Consider the following 21850-nt stretch of genomic DNA (forward strand, 5'->3'; position numbering starts at 1 on the left):
ACCCAGAACTCTCAACTAGCTTATATAATCTTTTATACAAAGTCCCCCGCCGCGACTGTATCGGTCTGGGTGTGAAAAACCACTGAACGGACTTTTATACGGTTTTCACTAATGGATAAGGTGACTCATGTGGAAGGTTTATGTGTATAATTTATATGAGTGTTCTGTAAATTGGTAAAAATATAACGATGTTTGTTAAAGATGCCACCTAGAGAAAGGAAATCCATGATATATTATGAAAATTAAGCTTAATTTGCTTTACTCCTCGAAAAGCAGGAGAATCTGTATGGTGTAATTTATAACTTCCTCAATCCTTATACTCAAGGGTACATTGCCGAAGATCTGTTTGAAGATACGTTGTTCCTCGAATGCCTAGGTCATACAGCTTTTTTACAGCAGCAATAGTATATCATATTACACACTTTATCGTACGCTTTTGTCATATCTAACAAAATACCGACTTATTATGCGTATTCTTTATTATTTAGCGTCCTAAAAACTTGGTCAATACGGTTTAAAGACATATATGTATACATACAGTGACGACACGCGGTTTGATGAGACCGTTTACGTGGCAATTTTAAACATATATTTCTATAGCCTGTTTTTTTTGGTAGGTACATAAATCCTGTAAAAATTAAAATATTTTTTATGGTTATATTTAATCACTATTATTATTTCAAAACACATACTGAAAAACAGGTTCACAACATAATTTCTTAAACGTGTGGGAGTGTGAGGGTCCATGCCATATGTCAATGTCAAAACAAGTAATTGCCAAGTGCCAACTTTGCGAGGTTTGAGTTACACATAGGTTATGTTAGAAATAATTTAGGTATTTATTTTATTAAAAAAAAATTAAATATAGCGAATATGAAAGTTCATACAAACCAAAACAACACAGCAACGCTGAAGTTGCTGATAGCCGGTAAATTAGCCGGCAAAGGGCTCACGATACACCAAACTTCATTGGAAGGTATTTTTATATTGCGATTTTGTTCTTGTTTCTCTATTAAATATTAGGTTTATTTACTCTAAATCTTTTTAAAGTAAATTTATTTTATTAACAGTCTAGTTTATAGCTATACGATGGTGATTCTTTTTTAAATTTTCTTATTGCATCATTTATATTTTACATTGTCGTGGAGGTTAGACAACTCAACAAAACAACACAAATTATATTATAGAAATAAATAAAATGAATCGATAAAATGTATATTTCTGTCTATAATTTTCAAAGCATCATCCTTAGCCTATTAATACCACTCTGCTGGGCACTCATAGGTGAGAGGGAATTATAGCATTTACCCTCCATGCTACTCCAATGCTTTACAAACTATTCTAACAAGTTACTGATAATAATGGGTTCATTTTTACCGCCTAGGCGCGCCAATATCATATGTTTGACATCAAAAATTGTTTCTGTCCTAGGTACAACAGACATTTTCACTGGCCCTCAGGTGCTGCCATTGCTTGAAGTGGATGAAAACCTGACGATATTTAGCAGTAATGCAGCTACATTGTATTTACTTTCTGGTTTATCTGACATGGGTAAATGGTAAGCAAAATTATGAAAGTAATTACTCTTTATTTTATTTTATAATATTTTATAATATACTTACTGTTCCCGGTAGCTTCCCACTCATTAATTATGGGTCATAAGGAAATATTTTAAAGCAAATGAGCCACAAATGGGCCAGTTTAGGTCTTTCAGTAATCTAAAACTTGAAGAAGATCTTACTCATTAAAGTTAACTCTCTTACTGCAATGTGATGGTGCAATATATTAATGTTACATTATATGCTAAGCGATGTGTTTAAATAACGTACTTTAAAGGACAAGGTTTATCTACATAAGGTTGTTTTGATAAATAAATATCTTTTTGTTTGTACCAATTATATTTTATGCCTACTAATGAGCATTGAAAGGTTGTTTAAAAAAATATTTTCTATGTAAAGTTTGTCATTGTGACTTATCCATAAACATTACGATTGATATGGTGGAATTTTTTTAAGAACTATTAAGTTAGAGGGGATTCTTGTTAGCCCATTTTCGCCGGCTAGCCTTACAAATACGACTATTGTTTTTCTCTCAAAATAGTCACGTTAATAAATATATTTCTTTCCAGTAATGAAATACTAGAATGGGAGGCGACACGCCTGCAACCAGTGGTATCTACAATACTAACCAGCAAATCTGTACCGTCTGATTTGAAGCAGGTTTTAAACTCCTTACTGCTTATGCTTGAGGGTTTGTTGACAAAACAAAAATATGTTGTTTTGGTGAGTTGATTATTTAGTTCAACCTGCATACCCTTATTAGCTGCAACTGTCATAAAGATTTGTGCAAGACAATAGTAAAATTTGTTTATATGCTATGCATAAAGTGACTCGTTTTTTCCCTTTTATATTAATTATTGCTAAAGGAATGACTAAAAAAAAAGCTTGAGTAATTTATTAGTTTTTGTTAAAAAAATAGACACTTAATGAAAAAAATAGACACATAACACTTTATATAAACTTGCATTTAAACCTAGAAATAAGTAGGATATTTAATAATTGTTGTTTGCCTATGTGGATTTTATAGCAAACTAGCATTTGTTAATAGTTGCTTATTTGGTATTTTGTATGGGCTTTAACTTCTGTACCATTCGCAGACAATATAGAGACAATCCCTTGTATTTGATATTACTTAATAACATTATTAAGTTCAAGCAAAAACTAAACAAAAGAATCATGTTTCTTGTATTATATTGTAATATTTTTTGTTTAAGCAGCAGTAGAAATATATATACTATGGCTAATGAGATACAACCAGACTTCTTAATCGTGACGTGAATGTATTGTTTCAGGATAAACTATCAGCAGGTGATATATCAATATGGAGTACTTTATATCCCATCGCATTTAATAAAACCTTAAAAGAGACCTACCTTAACGAGTTCACCAACATTGCAAAATGGTTGGAAGAGTTAGCATCTAACAAAGCTGTGCAGGTGAGAGGGATTATAAATATATTTTAAAATACTGGGGTTTGGATTTTAAAATCTATTAGTCCAGCAATTGCCCAAGTTTCCGGTGTCGACAATAATTAACTACTGCCTTATTACAGCCTACCATCTGTATCTTCTAGCCATAGAAAATTAATTACCGCTGGATTGGCTAATTGTAAGACTTTATTTTTTTCATTTCACTTAAAGTTAGCCTGTAGTTTATGTTACCTGGTGTTAAGCTATGATGTAGTCTAAGAAGGGCTAACCTGGTGGGGAATGGCAGCTATACTAAACCCATATCCAATTAGTGAGTAGGTAGTTAACTAGCCTTGGCTAAAGTGTCCCCGGCTTGAACTGAGTTAAATTCAGAAATTATTAAATTCCCTGCACGGCTATCATGGGAAGGATAAAAATTTATCTTCTCCCTTAGCTCTATCAACTCTCAGAGCACTGACGCACAAGTGGAAATAATATCCTAATATAAATAATAATAAGCATTGTTAAGAATTAAAAAAAAAATGAAAATCAATAAATGATAGACTAAAACGGGGATAAACTTCTCCTATTCCATCATCGATGTTCCCGTGCTTTAGCAGGTGGACATGTTAATTATATCCCTTGTCAGGGGATATAAAGGGGGGATATAATTTCTGTCTCCTGCCTGTGCTAGCTCTACTGAAGCTTGAACCTAGGACCTAACAATAATAAGACCACGCGCACACCACTGGGAGGTCGACAGAACTGAATGTAATAGTTTTTCTTGTTACAGGATGCGCTCAGTCAGTGGGACGGTACGGTGGAAGGGCCATTTGGTTCGAATGCAGCTTTGGGCGTTCCACAAATAACGAATATGGTATCACGTATAGGGTACGTTAATTTTATATATAAGAATGTGATAAGCTAGGCCATGCTATACAAGTATCCCCAGGATAAGATTTGCACGTTTCTAATCGAACTTCAAAGTAAAACGGAGTTTATGAAACTTATTTAATAGCTGGAATTCATCGATATACAATACGCATTCCAATATACAAAATCATTAAGGAATATGAGACTTTAAAACGTGTAACATTAGGTCCATATTGCTTTTTGCGTTAAGGCGTTTCGATACTCGAAGACGACTACAAAACTTAATACACTTCTATTGACCACCAAACCACCACAAAAAATAAAGAAGTAATAAATACAAAAGAAATGGAACACTTCTGTGGTATCTTGACTGCAAACTGACCTAGTGGTAAGTGATGATGCAGTCTAAGATGGAAGCGGGCTAACCTGTTAGGGAGTATGGTAGTCATATCTCCTAATCGGTTTCTACACGATATTGCACTGGAACACTAAATCGCTTAGAGGCACGCCAAAGTGACCCACTTGACTAGAAAATTCATAAATAATAAATTCCTACTTAACTTCACAGCGCTCAACATTGCGCCAGGAAGATCGTCGGAACATCGCGTATATATAATATGTTTTTTCAGGTCCCCCGAAGAAGCTCCAGAGTTGAGTGTGACACCCGAGGAAATCGAAGCGGCCAAGCAGAACTTAATTAACGGTGTCCAGAACTTACCTGAGTCAATGAAATCGGAGAAACCACCGTAAATATTTCTTCTTCATTATCACACAAATTCAATTCGAATTTTTTATCGATCGAACGAGCGATGCGTCTTAAGTGTGGCAAGTTATTTTGATTCATCTGTCTGTCTGAGAAACGTGACCGGTTTATAGGACATATGAATAAAATGATCAAAAAATTAAAAAAAAAAACCCCTAACTTTCAACATAGTGTTCATTATTCTACTAGTAAACTCTTTCGTTTGATATCCATATTGAGTGAGTTGTTAAAAAAGGTATATCACCATTTTGTAGTGGAGGTCTTTTTTGATTTTAAATTTGTTATAGTGTATAGTCAGTAATCACCTCGGTAACGCACACAAGCACGCAACACACACACACTCAAATCTACACCCACAACGACCTTAAGACACACACCCACTGACACACACACACTCATACACACACACACAAACACACACACACAAACACACACACACACACACGACGCGACACACTTATAACAACCCGTCGTTTTTGCGGTGGGGGTTAAAATGAAGTGTGTCTTTACAGCTTGCTCTTAGATAGTCTTAAGAGACAATGTGCTCCCACTTGACCTTAAAATATATATATGTTTGTCAACTGAAAATATGGTTGTCACTGTGTATTTTATATGATAACTTTTTACAGTTATGTTTCTTTAAATCTACATCTTAGTTAACAGTCGTAAAACAAAAGTGTTCCCTGACATGAATGCTCATCATCGGCTCATATATCGGCTTGTTAACTCCTTTTTAACGAGCCAACATATGTGATTTTTTTTAATGAATGCATATAAATTAATGTAAAAATGTTTGTTGTCCACAGATTGCCAATAAAGGGTCGCCGAAACGTTCTCATCACCTCCGCTTTGCCCTATGTAAACAATGTACCCCACTTGGGAAACATCATTGGATGCGTACTCTCCGCCGACATATTCGCTAGGTGAGAATTGTTATCTAAGGCAAGCGGTTGAGACGATGCGGTTGGTTGGCTATAATTATAATATAGCGTTTTTTTTTGCATTTCATTGGTCTTGCTTGAATTAAGCTATTATAATAGATATAGTAATATCATATTTACATTATTATTTTTAATAGTTTTTAGTTAAATACTTATTTAAGTATTTAAATTTTGACCGGAGATAATAACGATAATGCTGTATACACCTATAATTGATTATTGTAATGGCACTAGACAGAGTCATTCTAACACATAATTGAATTTTTTTATGAATGTAGTTACAATTAATTACTGGTGTGTCTTATGAATAAATAAATAAATATTACCACAGGTACTGTCGATTGTGTGGTTACAACACGTTATATGTGTGTGGGACTGATGAATACGGCACCGCAACAGAAACCAAAGTTAGTACCTACTCATTAATTAACACACAATTTGTTTATAATTAGCTCCACTTATATGCATGTATAATATATTTAAATGTTAGTAACTAGTTATGCAATTATTATAATTTATAATAAAACATTAATTACATAGTATAAAGCAAAGTAGCTCCCGCCCCTGGGACGCTTAGATCTTTTAAACTACGCAACGGATTTTAATGAAGCTTTCAGCAATAGGTAGAGTGATTCAAGAGGAAGGTTTTGAGGAACATTACAAATCTTTGAAATTAAATTAATGTGACCTCCTTTTTATAAAACGATTTTCGATTATCGCTCGCTAACTTTTTCTTTAACCACCCGCAAAAATTATTACTTTTAAATAATATGGTACATTTGTTACGCACTTTGAGATTTTTTATTTACTAATTTTAAAATATTATTTATTGTATTCTCGATGTAAGTGAACTATTGTGTTCGTTTTAAGAAATAAATGTCTTTAAACTAACATATTTTTGTGCGCATTATATTGCGAACTCGGGCTGAAACTTACGGGATGGATCAAATTAGTCGTACATTAATTTTAAAACACTGGACTGAGTGATTAAGAATCACAATATAAGACTCCTAGAGTAGGCGATAAATAAGTTTTGTTTTTCCCCAGGCGCTGGAAGAGGGCATAACGCCTCGCGAGATCTGCGATAAATACTTTGCGATCCACGACGCGGTGTATCGTTGGTTCAATATCGGGTTCGACTACTTCGGCCGAACCAGCACTGCACAGCAGACTGAGTGAGTATATACGCCCGGTTGGAAAAAGGGTTAATGCCGATGGGGTTTTACAGTCCATGCTATTGAATTTTTTTTGTTCCAATACATTTTTCGGGGATCTTTAAGAGTCAACTGTTTGAAGCAGTGGCGTGCACTTCAAATTATTTTATATAACTCGTATTGGAAAGGAACTTTCCCATTTTATGCAATTTCCCTGCTTTATGCATACCCTGATCGCAGACCCATTGCACGCCACTGGTTTAAAGTCGTCTCAAACTGAGGCATGTCCCTTTTTGATACTGAAGACATTTCCAAACCACTGAGATAAAATAAGTAAAATAACAGCTCACTACTGGACTTAACTAAAGCCTGTGCAAACGGGTTGTTGATCGCAGTAGATGGAAGTAGTTCCACGAAGGAGGTTCCCATAGTCGCCTCGTAAGACATCCGAGGGAACAGAGGGGGTGGTGACAACTGTGTTTTGATCTGCCCTCACGACACAGCACAAAATATTTAAATATAACCTTAAGGATAATATTTTCTCTATATAACAGAATCGCCCAGAGGATGTTCTTAAAACTGATGGACAACGGTTTCGTCAGTAACCAATCCGTCGATCAGCTGTTCTGCGAAAACTGCCAGAGATTCTTGGCTGACAGGTACCACACTCTTAATTCATGTAACATGTAAGATATTGTCGTGCAAGTGTTGTGATTAAAATTTAATTTTTGCATCTTAATTACTAAATATTACTGGCCTACCGCAACACAATATAGGTTAGGTACCCAAAGGTACAAAATGTTATGTACTAAACTTATCTGACTTAGTATTTGACTGACTATCGAACAAATGTAATTTATCTGTTAAAGATCATACTCATCATATTATAATATCTAACTACTAGTACTAATTTTTGTTTTACAAACGTTGTGTCAAAAGGCGCAGCTAAATAATTGTAGGCAAATTTTAGCTTTAATGCAAAAAAGATCCATTTCACTCCAACGCTCATGTATTCCATTCCATACTCCCAAACGACTCCTCGATTGCGAGCGAGCAAATCTTTTTTACATACTTGCCAGATTAGAAATTGTTAAGATTTCTTTGTTTTGATTGTGTTTCTTTTTATTTCATTGGTTTATTTTACGTTATTTTTTGCCCAGGTTCGTGGAAGGCACGTGCCCTCATCCCGGCTGTCTGTATGACAGTGCAAGAGGTGACCAATGTGACAAATGCGGCAAGCTGATCAACGCCATAGAGCTGATAGAGCCGCGATGCAAAGTGTGTTCCCTTAAACCCACCGTTAGATCAAGTGATCATTTGTTCATCGAGCTCGGACAGGTAATTTGTATTTATTAACTCAGATAAATGAGGTAAGGTATATTTGTTATCTGTGACAAGTAAGTTATATGGTTCGTTATGTTTATTCAATCCTTATTTGGTTATTAAGATGGTGACATGTGATGGTGATGGTGACAAATATAGAAAAGTTATATTTGTTCATTGATCTGCGAAAGGTAAATTGCATTGGGAAACACTGAGATTCAGTCCTTAATTATATTTGGTTGCTTGGTATTTGTTGAATCTTAATCCTTATATATAATTGAACTATGCTGTAGTTTACATTTTTTTTTGTATAACGATATATTTGTTTATACTACTACTTTGTTTATTTAATATACTACTATAGCTTTATTTGTTCATTAAGACGTCCTATTTGAATTGAGATAAGCAAGGTTAATGATGTATAGTTATCGATTGTAGAATTGGGCTACAATAAATTCATTTTTATGGTCCCAAAAATAACACTGGTATTACGTTTCTGTCGATAAGCGACAGGTAATCTTTATTTGGTCATTTAAGTGCGTCAAATTTGTTGAGATGACTAAAAACAATATTATATTTACAGTTGGAGCCTTCAATTCGCACGTGGTTCAACAATACAGAAGGCGGGTGGTCACCGCCCGCTAGAGCTGTCACTCGATCGTGGTTGAGGGACTCGTTGCGGGCGCGCGCTTTGACTAGGGATCTGAAGTGGGGGGTGCCCGTGCCTGTTCCGGGTTATACTAATAAGGTGAGAATACACTTAATTTTTTCTTACTTTTCTTATTAAGTTAATAATCTTTTGAAAAATAAAATCAAAAAAATATAATCGAAATTCATATATTCAAGTCTAGTTAACGTTACAAAAGTCCTACTTTTGTAACGTCAAATCAATTATTTTTTACTGTCGTGTCAAATCATTTATTTTTAATGTAAAGTTTGTTTTATTTATATTAAAGAAACTCTTTATAATTAACTGTCTGAAGTTGGAACTTCTTAACAAACGATGTGATAAAGAAACAAATACTTATATGTATAGGAGAGAATTTGATGAAATAGATTACACATTTTGTTTCCTATTTTTTGGAAACTGAATAATATGTAGTTAAAAAAACAAACACAATAATTTATAGGAGATAACATTTACAAAGTCGGGGAAAAAATGGTTGAAAGAGTTTCTTACAAACGCCGCCTTAACGATGAGAGATAATTTTGGCGGTATAACGATGTTTTATTGTTTATCCAGGTGTTCTACGTTTGGTTCGACGCACCCTTAGGCTACCTCAGTATAACACAATGCTTCACTAAAAACTACGAAAAATGGTGGAAAAAAGACAAGGATTATGATGTGAGTATATTTTGTACTATATTCATCAAAATTAATTTTAATTAATTTTGATAATATATCATGGATTTCCGCAAAGTAACGCCTGCTTCTATTCAATATGTTCTATATTCAATTGACTCTTTACTCTCATAAATTGAAATCAATGTTTTAATTACTTTTTAGTCAATTTTTTTTTAAATTGTTTTTTTTATAGTTATAATTGACGGACCGAGCGGAAAGCCATCGTCTATAAATAGAGCAAATATTGCGGGGCATGCAAGGAGCGCGTCCTGCAACATGCCACCCAGTGTCCGTCAATTTGTTAAGTTTAATGTGCCTGTAATTACACCAGCAACCACGCCCTTCAGACCGGAACCCAGCATTGCAACAATGCTGTTTAGCGGCAGAAATTAGCGTGGCGATAGTACTTCCCCAAACAAGCTCTGTCTTAAAAATCACTACTATAACAATAAGTTTATTTATTTTATTTTAATAACCATGCATATATACCTACATATGCATAGTAATCAAAAGTTTTTGTTCCACTCCTGAGATTAATATTTTTAGAGAAATAATAGAATTTAAAACTCCGCAGTGCCAAAATTAGCTCTGTTTACATTCAAGGTCAAATAGGGTCACGGATTACTATAGCAACAGCAAAACAGTTAAGGCCCTGTTTAATATAAAACAAAACTAAGACCGCTTTTTTTAAACAATTAGTGTAATTTTAATGTAATTTTTTAATTGTATCTGATAACATTTTGTGTTTTCACTACTTGTTAGCTTTTGGTTGATAGCTCATCTGTTGGTAATTGATGAAGCAAAAGAAGAAGAAGTGATGATGTTTAGATGGGAGCGGCCTAAATTTATAGGCGGGGCGAAATCTACGCGGCATCGTACCGGAACGCTAAATCCTTTGGTGGCATGTCTTTGTCGGTAGTGTAGTAAATACCCACGGCCGAAATTATTTATTCCCAGTTTGCGCCTGCCGTGACTCAAATCTGGGACGCCACAGCGCTCACATCTTCGCTAGTGAAATGTCAAAAACTTCAATTAATCAATTAAAGAAACAAACTCCTACAAAGTTGCGGAAAGCAAGTGTATTATTTTTCGATTGCAGATAAAGTTGTACCAGTTCATGGCGAAAGACAACGTTCCGTTCCACGGCATCATGTTTCCGGCGACCATTATTGGAGTTAACGAGGGTTACGCATTGGTAGACCATATATTTGCTACAGGTAAGTAAAAAATTCTACGGTTTTAATCATAATATGCGTATTAAGTTTTTAGTCAATCAACCTTCTTTGTATACTCATTGGAATTGACCTTACCGGTGGCTGAATGTACCAAACGAAGAACTCCACAAGCCATCGTCATAATAATGGGAAAGTGACTTTTTTTCAATACAAGTTAGTCCTTGATTAAAATTTAAATTGGTTATAATTATAACTAAGATGGTAGCGGGCTAACCTGTTAGGTGTTTGTCCCTTATATTAAACCTATACCTACTATCAATAGGTTCCTACGCAGTACTGTACCGTACCGTCTTTGTCGGCACGGTGATGACTAGCCACAACGGAAGACTCGAGAAAATACAGAAATTGTACATTTCCAAATTGTGCATGTTGGGTATCGAACTCGGGCTCCCCCGGCTATAAGACCACAACGCTAAAGGAGTTGGCAGACATATAACATACATCGGCTATTTTTATTTCTCTGATGGACCCAGTTCAATTATAAATGTTTCAGAATACCTGAACTACGAGGAAGGCAAATTCTCCAAGTCGAGAGGTGTGGGCGTATTTGGGACGGACGCTCAGGTATGTTTGTATTTACCTCTAACGTAACAGATGCATCTATAAATTAGGAAACTTATCTTAAAAGTAGCAAGCTGCGTTAGCCGATGCACCTTTAATTTAACCAAATTATCGTTAAACAATGCGGCATACTTCTAAATTAGCTAGCTTACCTCTTAACTATCTAGCTTACTTCGACGGCCGATTGGCGCAGTAGGCAGCGCCCCGCTTTTTGAGTCAAGGCTGTGGGTTTGATTTCCACAACTGGAAAATGTTTGTGTGATGAACATGAATGTTTTTCAGTGACTGGGTGTTTATTTGTATATTTTAAGTATCCCTTTTAAGTACCCATAACACAAGCTTATTCTTAAGGCAAAGACATGCCGATTTAGAGTTCCGGTGTGCTGTCGCGTAGAAACCGATAAGGGGTATGGCTACTATACTCCCTAACAGGTTAGCCCACTTAGACTGCATCATCACTTACTACCAGGTGAGATTGCAGACAAGGGCTATCTTGTAGTGGAAAAATAAGATATCTACCAAGAAATGATGGAATGATTCAGGACACGGGTATACCAGCAGACGTGTGGCGGTTCTACCTGGCCAGCATTCGACCTGAGACGTCAGACTCTAGTTTCAGTTGGACGGAATTGGGCACCAGGTAATTACTAGAAGCTTAAATAGTGGTAGGCATTCAATTGTTATAAAAGCTGAAATTTTAATGGAAGCAGAATTATTTCACTGTTCAAAATTATGATATATCGCGATGAATCTCTTTATTTCTGTCCTAACTCTTGTTTATCTACTCTCCGTAAAAATGTGCCCCTACTAGCAAACAAGGCCAGGCCGTAAACAAGAATACATTTTACTTTTTTAACGCAGTCTTAGTTTAGTAGAATTTGTTTACAAACTTTACAAAAGTTTCTGTTTTGACGCCCTGATGTTTGTTATTTCCTTTAACACTTTGAGTGCTCAGATCTGAGTAAAGCGGGTGTTCCTAACTAGTGCTGTCTACACACTCGAACCCGAGCAAACGTTCTGATCATGTTTTTCGAATTAGTACGTTCTGAGCATTTTTTTTCGAACTCGTCGCGGCACTCACTACGTATTTTCGTAATATATATAGTCAACTAAAGAAAAACAAGTTTTGGATTCAGACAAGAGTGAATAGAATAGAAATTTGTGTAAACGTTCGTACGAAATATGTTTTTGCGGCAAAATGGAATGACGCCAATTGGCAATATTCTTTAATTCATAATTTACTCTTAATGCGTTTTTTACGAGCTCTTAGAATTCATAAAATTTCTTTGTTATTCAGAAACAACTCTGAACTCCTCAACAATCTGGGCAACTTTTGTCACCGCTCGTTGAGCTTCTGCGCAAACACGTTCAAAGGCGTCCTGCCCGACATGAAGTTGACAGAAGCCGACTACGAAGTTGTCGCGCTCGTTAACAGAGAAGTTATCGGTAACTATGCATTCTTCTTCTCTCTTATTTATTCTTCTAAAAGATGCCTTAAACTCTCTCTCGTGTGGGTCATCTCCAAGCGGCCAATAGGCCGGTCGGGGGTACGGGCCTCGAGGCAACGCCTCCTTACCCGGGTCTTATTCGCAGGGCAGCTATGCTGCCCTGGTAATTGATGTTTTAGCTCCTGTCTAGGGGCTAGGGCCCGCCATCATTGGCTTTGGGCCTGTTGGTTTGTCTTGTCCGTGAAATGTCGGCGTCACTGTCAGCGTAGTCGTCGTGGGCGCGCGCGGGGATGTTGTTAATTCCGATGGGCCTTGAGTCATCGATGTCACCATTTGTGCCTCCGCGTTGTCGCGCTGGCGGGGGTGATTGGAGGAGCTCTCGAGGTAGTGGACGCCCTGTTATAGGTCTGTCCAGCGCTAGGGCTATTCCGTGGAGGTGTTCGCACGGCCCGTAGTCTGCGTGAGCGAACATGCGGCGTGCGATTGTGCGGACGAAAACCTCCACGGTAGGCGTCCTGGTGTCTCGATGGATGACGTCATTTCTGACGTACCTTGGAGCTCCTACAATCAGGCGCAGGCACTTGTTCTGCTGAACCTGTAGCCGGTCTTTTTGGTGGGCCGAGCAGAGGGCAAACCAGGCTGGGGCTGCGTACGTGAGGCGTGAGCGGATATATGCTCCGTAGATCCTCAGTTTGGTCCTTATTGGAAGTCTGGAACTTAGGACTTGGTGCAACATCGACGCGGCTGCCTGTGCATGGTTCACTGCATGATTGACCATACTCACCATGCTCAATGTCGCGTCCATGTGGCACCCTAGGTAGCGAACTGAGGTCTGCCACGCTATGTCCTGGCCTCGGAGTTGGAGTAGACGCAGTGGCTTCCGCACGCCGAACACAATGGCGGCCGTCTTACCCACGTTGACAGCCATCCTCCACCTGTCCAGCCATTCTGGAAGCAGGTTCAGCAGACGTTGCATTCGGTTGATAGCGACGAGTTGGTGAAATGATGACGCAAAATATGCACTGTCATCCGCATAGAGCGACAACAGTACGTCTTCCTCCCCCTCGCGCAGGTGTCCGGCGAGAGTAGGGAACTCTCTCTGGTGGTAAGTAATCGTGCTGTATACGGTATCTAACTAGATGGCGCCACAATACCCTACATCACGCATCATCCGTGGTCTTTATCATCAGTTTCAGTTGACTAAATAAAGAATTTCGAAAGCAAATGCTCAAGTTACTTTAAAAAATACTGAATCGCTATAAGTGCCCCTATAATATTAGAAGAGTTCCTTCGATTTCTCCAAAATCTCTTCAACAGATCTTAACCTGATGAAAATGGGACCTCATGGGAAGTATACCGTTTAAAACAAAAAAAAAAACTTCAAATCGATTCATAAATTCTGAGGAAACAGAATAAAAAAATACAACCAAATTGAGAACATCCTTGGTAATAAATAACTTTTTTTGTAAGTCATCACATATTTAATCAATCATAATTATTTCATTCACTCATTTGAAACCTGTCATATAGCGAAATTGGCATGCGTTTACGTACACATATTATGTAGGACAAATATAACACTCCTTTTAGAAGTTAGGTAATAAATCATACAACTCAGTATTAACCGAACCGCATACATAATTTCATCACAAGTAAAAGTATTCTCTACCTCAGGAACTGCAGATTCAACTTGGATTTTATTTTATGTTGGTAGTATCATAAGCATAGGATATATAGGTACAGAACTAATATGGAAGCATCTAAACCACTTCAGTTTTGCAGTGTTTCTCTAACAGGCGGTTAGCCTTTCATATCATTCATGCTTAATTTAGCAGTTGACAGTAATTATATTACCTCACATGTTCTAAACGTTTACCATAAAATTTTTGATCTAGCAACATTCTGCGGGTGTGAAGTGTGACGTGCTTGGGGCGTTTTTTTTATGTTTTTGGACACAATACACTGCATACAATAATGGTTGAATGAGGATTCGGTATGTTCTTAATTCTGTGGGCTGGCCATACGGCTTCTGGGCGTTTGAATATATAAATAGCGAACCATTGTTCCAGCGTACGTGCAGCAGATAGAGAAGGGCCGCCTGCGGGAGGGGCTTAGACACGTGCTGTCCGTATCGCGTATAGGGAACCAGCATATGCAAAGTACGCAGCCCTGGGTGCTGCTCAAAGGCTCCGATGACGATAAGTAAGTGGGTCTGATTTGTTTGCGTAAGTCTACGAAGTAAAAGTGTTTTTTTCTAAATTTATTTATTTCTTAACATATTCGAGAGGCCCTGTCAGCAGTGGCGTGCATAGAGGGTATGCACATTGCACAGGGTATGCAATGGAGAAAATCTCCAGTCCAAGTTATAAAAAAACTTAAGGATAGGCATTGTAAGAGTTATAAAAAGCCTATCCTTAAGTTTTTATAACTCGTATTTGAGATTTTCTTCATTTTGTATCATCTGCATACCCTGTGCATACCCTCTATGCACGCCACTGCCTGTCAGTTCCGGGACTGTTAAAAAGCCTCACGCGAAACCTTGGCTTATGGGAATGTTTCAAAAAGATTCCAGGTCTGCACAAAATCTTGGCAAATATATGTAGGATGTGTTTTCGATAAAGTGTAGGCTTGCAAAAAACTCTGCGATGTGTTCCAGAAATAGTTGGACAAATTGTCTTTTTTTTATTGCAATAAATAATAAATCCAAAAATGTTTTATTCATGTAGACCTTATCACAGGCACTTATGAAGCGTTCATACAATTAACATGTTACACTAATGTTAGTGACGGTGATAGCTGCATTCGTTAACTTAAAACTAAGGCTAGGAGGGTTCCAAACGCGCCCTGGTCTAAGAAGAGCCCACAACGAACTTTGCCAGGTTTTTTTTTTGTTATCACCATCTCGCAGTCGAGTTAATGTTGAGCTATGAAGTTAGAGCAATTCATACCCAAGCTTTAAAAAACACTTTAATATATAATAACTACGTTGCGTCTTTGTGATCAATGTGTTACTACTTAAATAAAAATAAATTACTACTTAAATAAAAATGAATTTTCATCTCCTTTCCATTATGAAGTTTACTTTCTTTTATAAAGTTTATACTTTTTGTTTTTATATGTGATTTCATAACTGGACTTCCCTCAACTCAATAGGTACTGAAAGAATACCAGCGTTGTAGGTACATTATTGGCACAACACATCATAGACTTAAGCTATTAATAATTAAGTACAAAATTTTAAGTTACTCTGTATGTAAGTCTGTTTGTGTTGTTCTGGTAAATAAACAAATTATATTCTATTCTATTCAATAAGTCACCTCCTTAGCTCTGTGCTCAGACTTAGGTCGACTTGCTTGCACCAATTAGGTATTTGCTAGGTAAGTTATGTTTGTGTGCAATAAAGTATTTCTTCTACTCTGTGTCACCACCAAGGTATATTACCATGCTGATTACTATGTTATGTGCAGGGTTCGAGGTGCCACCGCCATTGCTCTTTGCTGCCAGCTGGTGGCGCTACTGTGCACGTTGCTGGCGCCCTACGTGCCCGACACAAGTCGACGCCTGCGCGCGCAACTCAACGTACACGCAGACGCCTTGAGGATCAACCCACAGTGAGTCGCATTTGTAAACGAGACACTCTGGTGCGACGTAGAAACCTATGTTATGTTGTAGTGGAATAAAACATACTAATAAGTATTTATTTTGATGTAAGTTTTGTATGTGTCCCATTTTATATGAGTATCGTATGTTCAACACGTAGGAACAGGTGTCGTTAATGCTAGTATTGTATGTCTCGCATGTCAGTTGCAAGTGTCTTATATGCGAGTTTCGTATCTCCAGCACGTAAAAAACAGGTATCGTTAATGCTAGTATTGTATGTCTCGCATGTCAGATGCAAGTGTCTTATATGCGAGTTCTGTATGCCCAGCATGTGAGATGCAAGTGTATTTTATAATAGATCTGTATGTCTCGCATGTAAAATGAAAGTGTATTTCATGCGAGTTGGTATCTTCAGCACGAAAAAAACAGGTGTCGTTAATGCTAGTATTGCATGTCTCGCATGCGAGTTAAAAGTGTCTTTTATGAGAGATTTGTATTCATTGTGGGATGCAGGTGTTTTTTATCCATGTTTCGTGAGTTTCACGTGTGTTGCAAATTAATTTAAAATTTATATAAAAAGTTTAGACCTGGCTCGATTGAACCCCCATCTCTGCGGCATCTCTTGTTTCATCAATCTTATATAGAGAACCTCTATAGGACTGCTAGAGATTCTTCTTGTAATACTGATACAAAAGTAACTAAAAAATACTGATATTTCGGCATTGGTACGAGAACCCTGGCTTAATTGTCGAAGCACTCTACGATGGTAGCGGTACTACCTGTTACTAGGCACCAGACCAGACAAGAGAATATTTAAGGAAAAAATTCTGAACTTATAAATTCCCCTGGGGACCAAACTCTCAATTACCACATTACACTTTAGTGAAGTTTTATATCAAGTTGAACGTTTTTCCAGGAATCCATCTCTGGTCCAGTACCTACCAGCTGGGCATGTGATCGGAAAACCGGAGCCGCTGTTCACCAAGCTCGAATCGGAAGTTCTGGACCAACTGCGTGCCAAATACGCTGGCACGCAGAGCGAACGTGCCAATAAGGTTCCTATAGTAACTATAATAAGGCCGTTATCATTAGTTATCAGGTCAATAAATCTTCTCTCTCACTTTCACTCAATAGCGTTTACGAAGTACCATAGCGATTTTTAACCATTCAAGTCCGATAAATTTGTCATCATCATTGACCCATATATGATCATGATATATGTTAACGTGGATTTTTTTCAAATCTACTAGAGATTAATATTTTTGCAGTAAATATACAACGTGTAACGGAATTACGAAAACTGGTGAAAGGTGCATAAGCATGTTTTATACAGGATAATAAATATTAAATCAAAAGAAGCATATTAATTTTTTCATGCAAACTAATTCAAACCATTTTTAGTGTTTGATGACAACCTTATTGAAGATAAAAGACCGACACGTGCATAGTACTATGTACTACGCGACGCTTACCTAATAAAGTGTCAGGATTCTTGATTTTACTTTTGCATGTGATGTTAGGGCTGTCTTATTTCTTTGAATAAAAACTATGGCAATGGTTTAATCAAAAATTATTAGCGTTTCGGTTACAATGTACCTCTAAAGCCTCTGAAGTACTTTTTCGGTTTTTATTTACACATAGTATAGTGCTTAAGTATTACTGACCATTATTTAAAGCTAAAATCCCAATTATTGAATAAAATATAGCTTTTGTTGCATCTGGATAAAGTAGGTTTATAATGATAAAATAATATAAATAATTATTGTAATGATGATAAATTGTGTTTAGTAGTTTTAAAAAAATTATGATTGAAAACAAACAACTTTTTTTTTTTAAATATATAGACAAGTGCTTTGTATAGACAATACTCTGTACACTTATTTTGTTTTATATTGTATTTTGTCAATAATGTAATATACAACTTCCATTGCTACATTATTAGCTATTCTTTTTCTTTAAGCAGAATGGCGATAAGAAGCAGTCTACATCCGCTGAATTAGAGGCAGCCATTGCCACTCAAGTAAGTAACTGACACATGTTTATCTTACAGTAGATGACCCGGTGAACGATCTTTAGGTAAAGGAGGATTTTTTTTATATTATAATCTTTTTTATTAATTTCAGGGCGAAAAAGTAAGAAAACTAAAATCGTCGACCAAAGACAAATCAATATGGCAACCGGAAGTTGACAAGCTGTTGGCGTTGAAAAAGGAATTATCCAGTCTGCCGACTCAAAGCGCTCCCGCTCCGAGCAATACTAGCAATGGGACTGTTGCTGATCTTGAAAAGGCTGTAGCAGAACAGGTAAAACTTGATATAATTGGAAACACTTAACGTTAATAAAATCATAATAGTTTTAAAATTTAACTAATACAAACAAGTTATAATCGATTTTCAAGAACATAAAATTTTAATTTAGTTAATGGAAAGTTTAGGAATTACTACACTTTTGTGAATCTCGAATTTGCAGCTTAAATTTAAATTACTAAAAAATTGGTATTCTTACTGTAGCTTCTCAATAAATTTATTATAATAATATACTATTTTTAAGACAAAATAATAGTCTTAAAGTGAATATAAAAACAATTGCCAAGAAACCAAGTTGATGGTGAAAAAGAGCAACTGCTGAGTTTCTTTTCGGCTTCTTCTCGGTAGAATCTGCGTTCCGAACCGGTGGTAGAGGCACTACCAACAGACAGACTGGATGGTCAAAAGTGCTTATAGAGTAAGCATACTTGAAATAAAGGAATTTTGAATTTTATGGCGTCCCTATCACTGGCGAGAGCCTAGCTTCTAAACTTCGTCCTGACGCCCATAAACCCCTCGGTACGCTTGGCATTGATCCCGGCGCTCGTTACACCACGTTGTTCATTACACTGTTATATTTGAAGGACTTTTTTTAAAGTTCAAGGATTACTTGGATATTATTGTCACTACGACAATAGTATCCAAGTAAACATTTAGGGCATTCAATTCGTTTTCAGGGTGAGAAAGTAAGGAAATTAAAATCTACGACCAAGGACAAGTCAGTTTGGCAACCGGAAGTCAACAAACTATTGGCGCTAAAGAAACAACTGGGGGATGCGCAGTCGCAATCTAAAACCAGTGTTCCCAACGTAGCCGCTAATAATAGTGCTGCCAACTTAGAAAAGGCCATCGCTGAACAGGTAAGCGTCTTAAATTAATATATAAAAAACTAATTTAATAACTAATAATTTTAACTTTTGAAGAAATCGTCACGTAAAGAAAAAGAGTTATACCTTATGCAAGTTGTTCGGTTCCGTCCGGCGTAGTTCGGATACTATCGTAAGTGCCTTATTACCCGCCATACTTTCTTCATCTTCTGTAGTTAAATGTGACTTTTTTCAGAGTAGAGTAGAATTTGCATATTTTTTTGTATTTAGATGAGATTTGGCTTCTTGAGTTTTCATATACTATGTGTAATATCCAAAAAACGAGATTTCAACGAAAAAAATTTATTTTTTTAACAGTTCAAGTACATCATATCTCGAGTTTCATTCTGACGGCCGATTGGCGAAGTGCGCAGCAACCCCACTTTCTGAGTCCAAAGCTGTGGGTTTGATTCCCATAACTGAAAAATGATTGTGTGATGAACATGAATGTTTTTGTTTCGGTATATGTATTTCTGTGTAGGTATTTATAGAATAGAATAGAATAGAAAAACTTTATTGCAACACAACAAAAAAAAGGAAAATACAAGGAAAACAGTAATAGTACTTAGTGCTAGGGTGCAAAGGCGGCCTTATCACTAAAAGTGATCTTTTAAAGGCAACCTGAGCGTACGAAGCCGATAAAAGAGTGGAAAATGGATGGTGCATAAATTATGTGTCACGCTCAACTGCTAAATTACTTTAGACGTCGATAGGAATTATGAAAATACTTAAATATCGGAGTAAAATGGATCTTAGTCTCATTGTGTTGAAGTTTAAATTGGCCTACAAGTTTTGGCTCAGGCTTTTGACAGCGTTTGTAAAACAAAAGTCAGAAGTACAGGTTTTGCGAATATAAAACTAGTGGAATTCGTTCGATTTTGCTTTGATCATACAGAGTTTTTTACTCTAAAAAGAGTCTGATTGCGAGCGAGAAAATTTTGTACTAAGGCTACTGGTGTCCAAATTAAAGGTATTTATATTTGCAGGGTGACAAAGTAAGAAAGCTGAAAGGTTCAACAAAGGACAAGTCAGTGTGGCAACCGGAAGTTAACATACTGTTGGATCTCAAGAAACAACTTGCCGCGTTGCAAGTCAATAACAAATAAATATTTATTTGATACATCTCTTTCTTTGTTTAATATACGGCGATGGTAACATAAAAAATCTTGTCTTAATACTTGAAGAAGATATACTTTCTACACATTCGTCGATGTTTTTCTACACATTCGTATTAATTTGAAGTGATTCAAATATATACGATTAAACAATGCCTCTTGAGGCACTTCATACACAGTTTTTTTTAAACTAAATAATATATATTATTTTCTATAAGTAGTACCGTCAGTCAATACATTTTGTAAATTGCAAGCATACCTTAGATTAAAGGAGATTTCAGACTCTCAGAGACTATAGAAATTGCTGATGTTAAATAAAAATATCGCCGTGTATAAAAAATAAGCTAAGCTAAAATCATGAAATTATATTAATGATTGTTAAAAGCTTCAATATTATTTATTATCTGCATTTTATTTTAAGATTGGTGCTTAACATAATATTTTATTTATTGACGTCCGAAATTAATATAAGGTTTTCGGAAAGGAAATATATGGATAAAGATATATAATAGTTTATGTGTGTGTGAATTATGGTTTTAACATAATGTAAGAACTTTGACCGTAAAAGTAAGCAAAACTGATGTAAACTGGTCACTAAGTATTTTTATGTCAACTTTGCTCAATTATTTCTCTAAAGGTGTTGATCTCAGGACAAAGTTGTGGAACATAAGATTTTCATTTTTAAGAATACTGAAATACTGTTACGTAATATCGGCTTACTCCCTTTCCAACTTCTACTAGCACGCTGATAATTAATCGGAGATTAAATATAATTTTGAATATTTTATTGATCTCGAGCGCAGACTTAACAAGTAACTTATTTATTCACGCTTAGTTTTGTGAAACAAATCTGGAGTAAACTACAAAATTATTTATTTTAAGCATTGAATGCCTCATATCTGATGTTAGTCCTGCATTGGCAGGAGACAAACCTGACAGGGGATATAATTAACAAAACAAAAGTTCACTCCTGTTTACTATTACACATATTGTTTGGATATTATTCCCGCCGGTGCTCTGAGAGTTGATATAGCTATGGGTGAAGATACATTTTTATCCTTTCCCTGGGGACATAATTGTCTCCTGTCCATGCTAGACGTGCAGAGACTGATCTCAGATAGACAAATGGAAAAAAAATCATCGAATGCATAGCATTATCTCTTTTCTATATATTTTGGTAAAAAAAATCTCCTATTTATCCGGTATTGTATTAGGAGCTGTCACACATACACTGTCTTGCATTAAATTCATAATTTCCTTCACAGAGCAGATTAGGATGTATGGTGTATCTTTAGAATCCTTACACCATAACAAGTGGCATTGACTGTAAACTTAAAAAAAAAAGAATCTGT

General features: G+C 36.3%; 1 protein-coding gene across 1 annotated transcript; it reads left to right on the forward strand.

Moving 5' to 3' along the window:
* Window positions 1-780: 780 nt before the first annotated feature.
* On the forward strand, window positions 781-20868 carry LOC120624934 (methionine--tRNA ligase, cytoplasmic). The gene is made up of 24 exons (XM_039891762.1): window positions 781-976; window positions 1432-1558; window positions 2129-2282; window positions 2852-2995; window positions 3762-3859; window positions 4471-4587; window positions 5411-5527; window positions 5877-5952; window positions 6593-6720; window positions 7254-7358; window positions 7860-8037; window positions 8606-8770; window positions 9266-9367; window positions 10467-10584; window positions 11096-11166; window positions 11706-11803; window positions 12461-12609; window positions 14681-14813; window positions 16079-16222; window positions 17128-17266; window positions 18175-18231; window positions 18335-18514; window positions 19195-19377; window positions 20370-20868. Exons 1-24 carry the CDS (start codon window positions 874-876, stop codon window positions 20487-20489), a joined length of 3006 nt encoding a protein of 1001 aa, XP_039747696.1. The 5' UTR covers window positions 781-873; the 3' UTR covers window positions 20490-20868.
* The last annotated feature ends 982 nt before the right edge of the window (window positions 20869-21850 follow it).

The sequence above is a fragment of the Pararge aegeria genome, chromosome 7 (genome assembly GCF_905163445.1).
Source record: "Pararge aegeria chromosome 7, ilParAegt1.1, whole genome shotgun sequence".
Taxonomy (NCBI): domain Eukaryota; kingdom Metazoa; phylum Arthropoda; class Insecta; order Lepidoptera; family Nymphalidae; genus Pararge; species Pararge aegeria.

Coding starts and splice junctions, on each gene's coding strand:
- LOC120624934 (XM_039891762.1), top strand. CDS start 874: ATGAAAGTTCATACAAACCAAAACAACACAGCAACGCTGAAGTTGCTG. Junction 8,771..9,265: donor TTCCGGGTTATACTAATAAG/GTGAGAATACAC, acceptor TTGTTTATCCAG/GTGTTCTACGTTTGGTTCGA. Junction 10,585..11,095: donor AGACCATATATTTGCTACAG/GTAAGTAAAAAA, acceptor TAAATGTTTCAG/AATACCTGAACTACGAGGAA.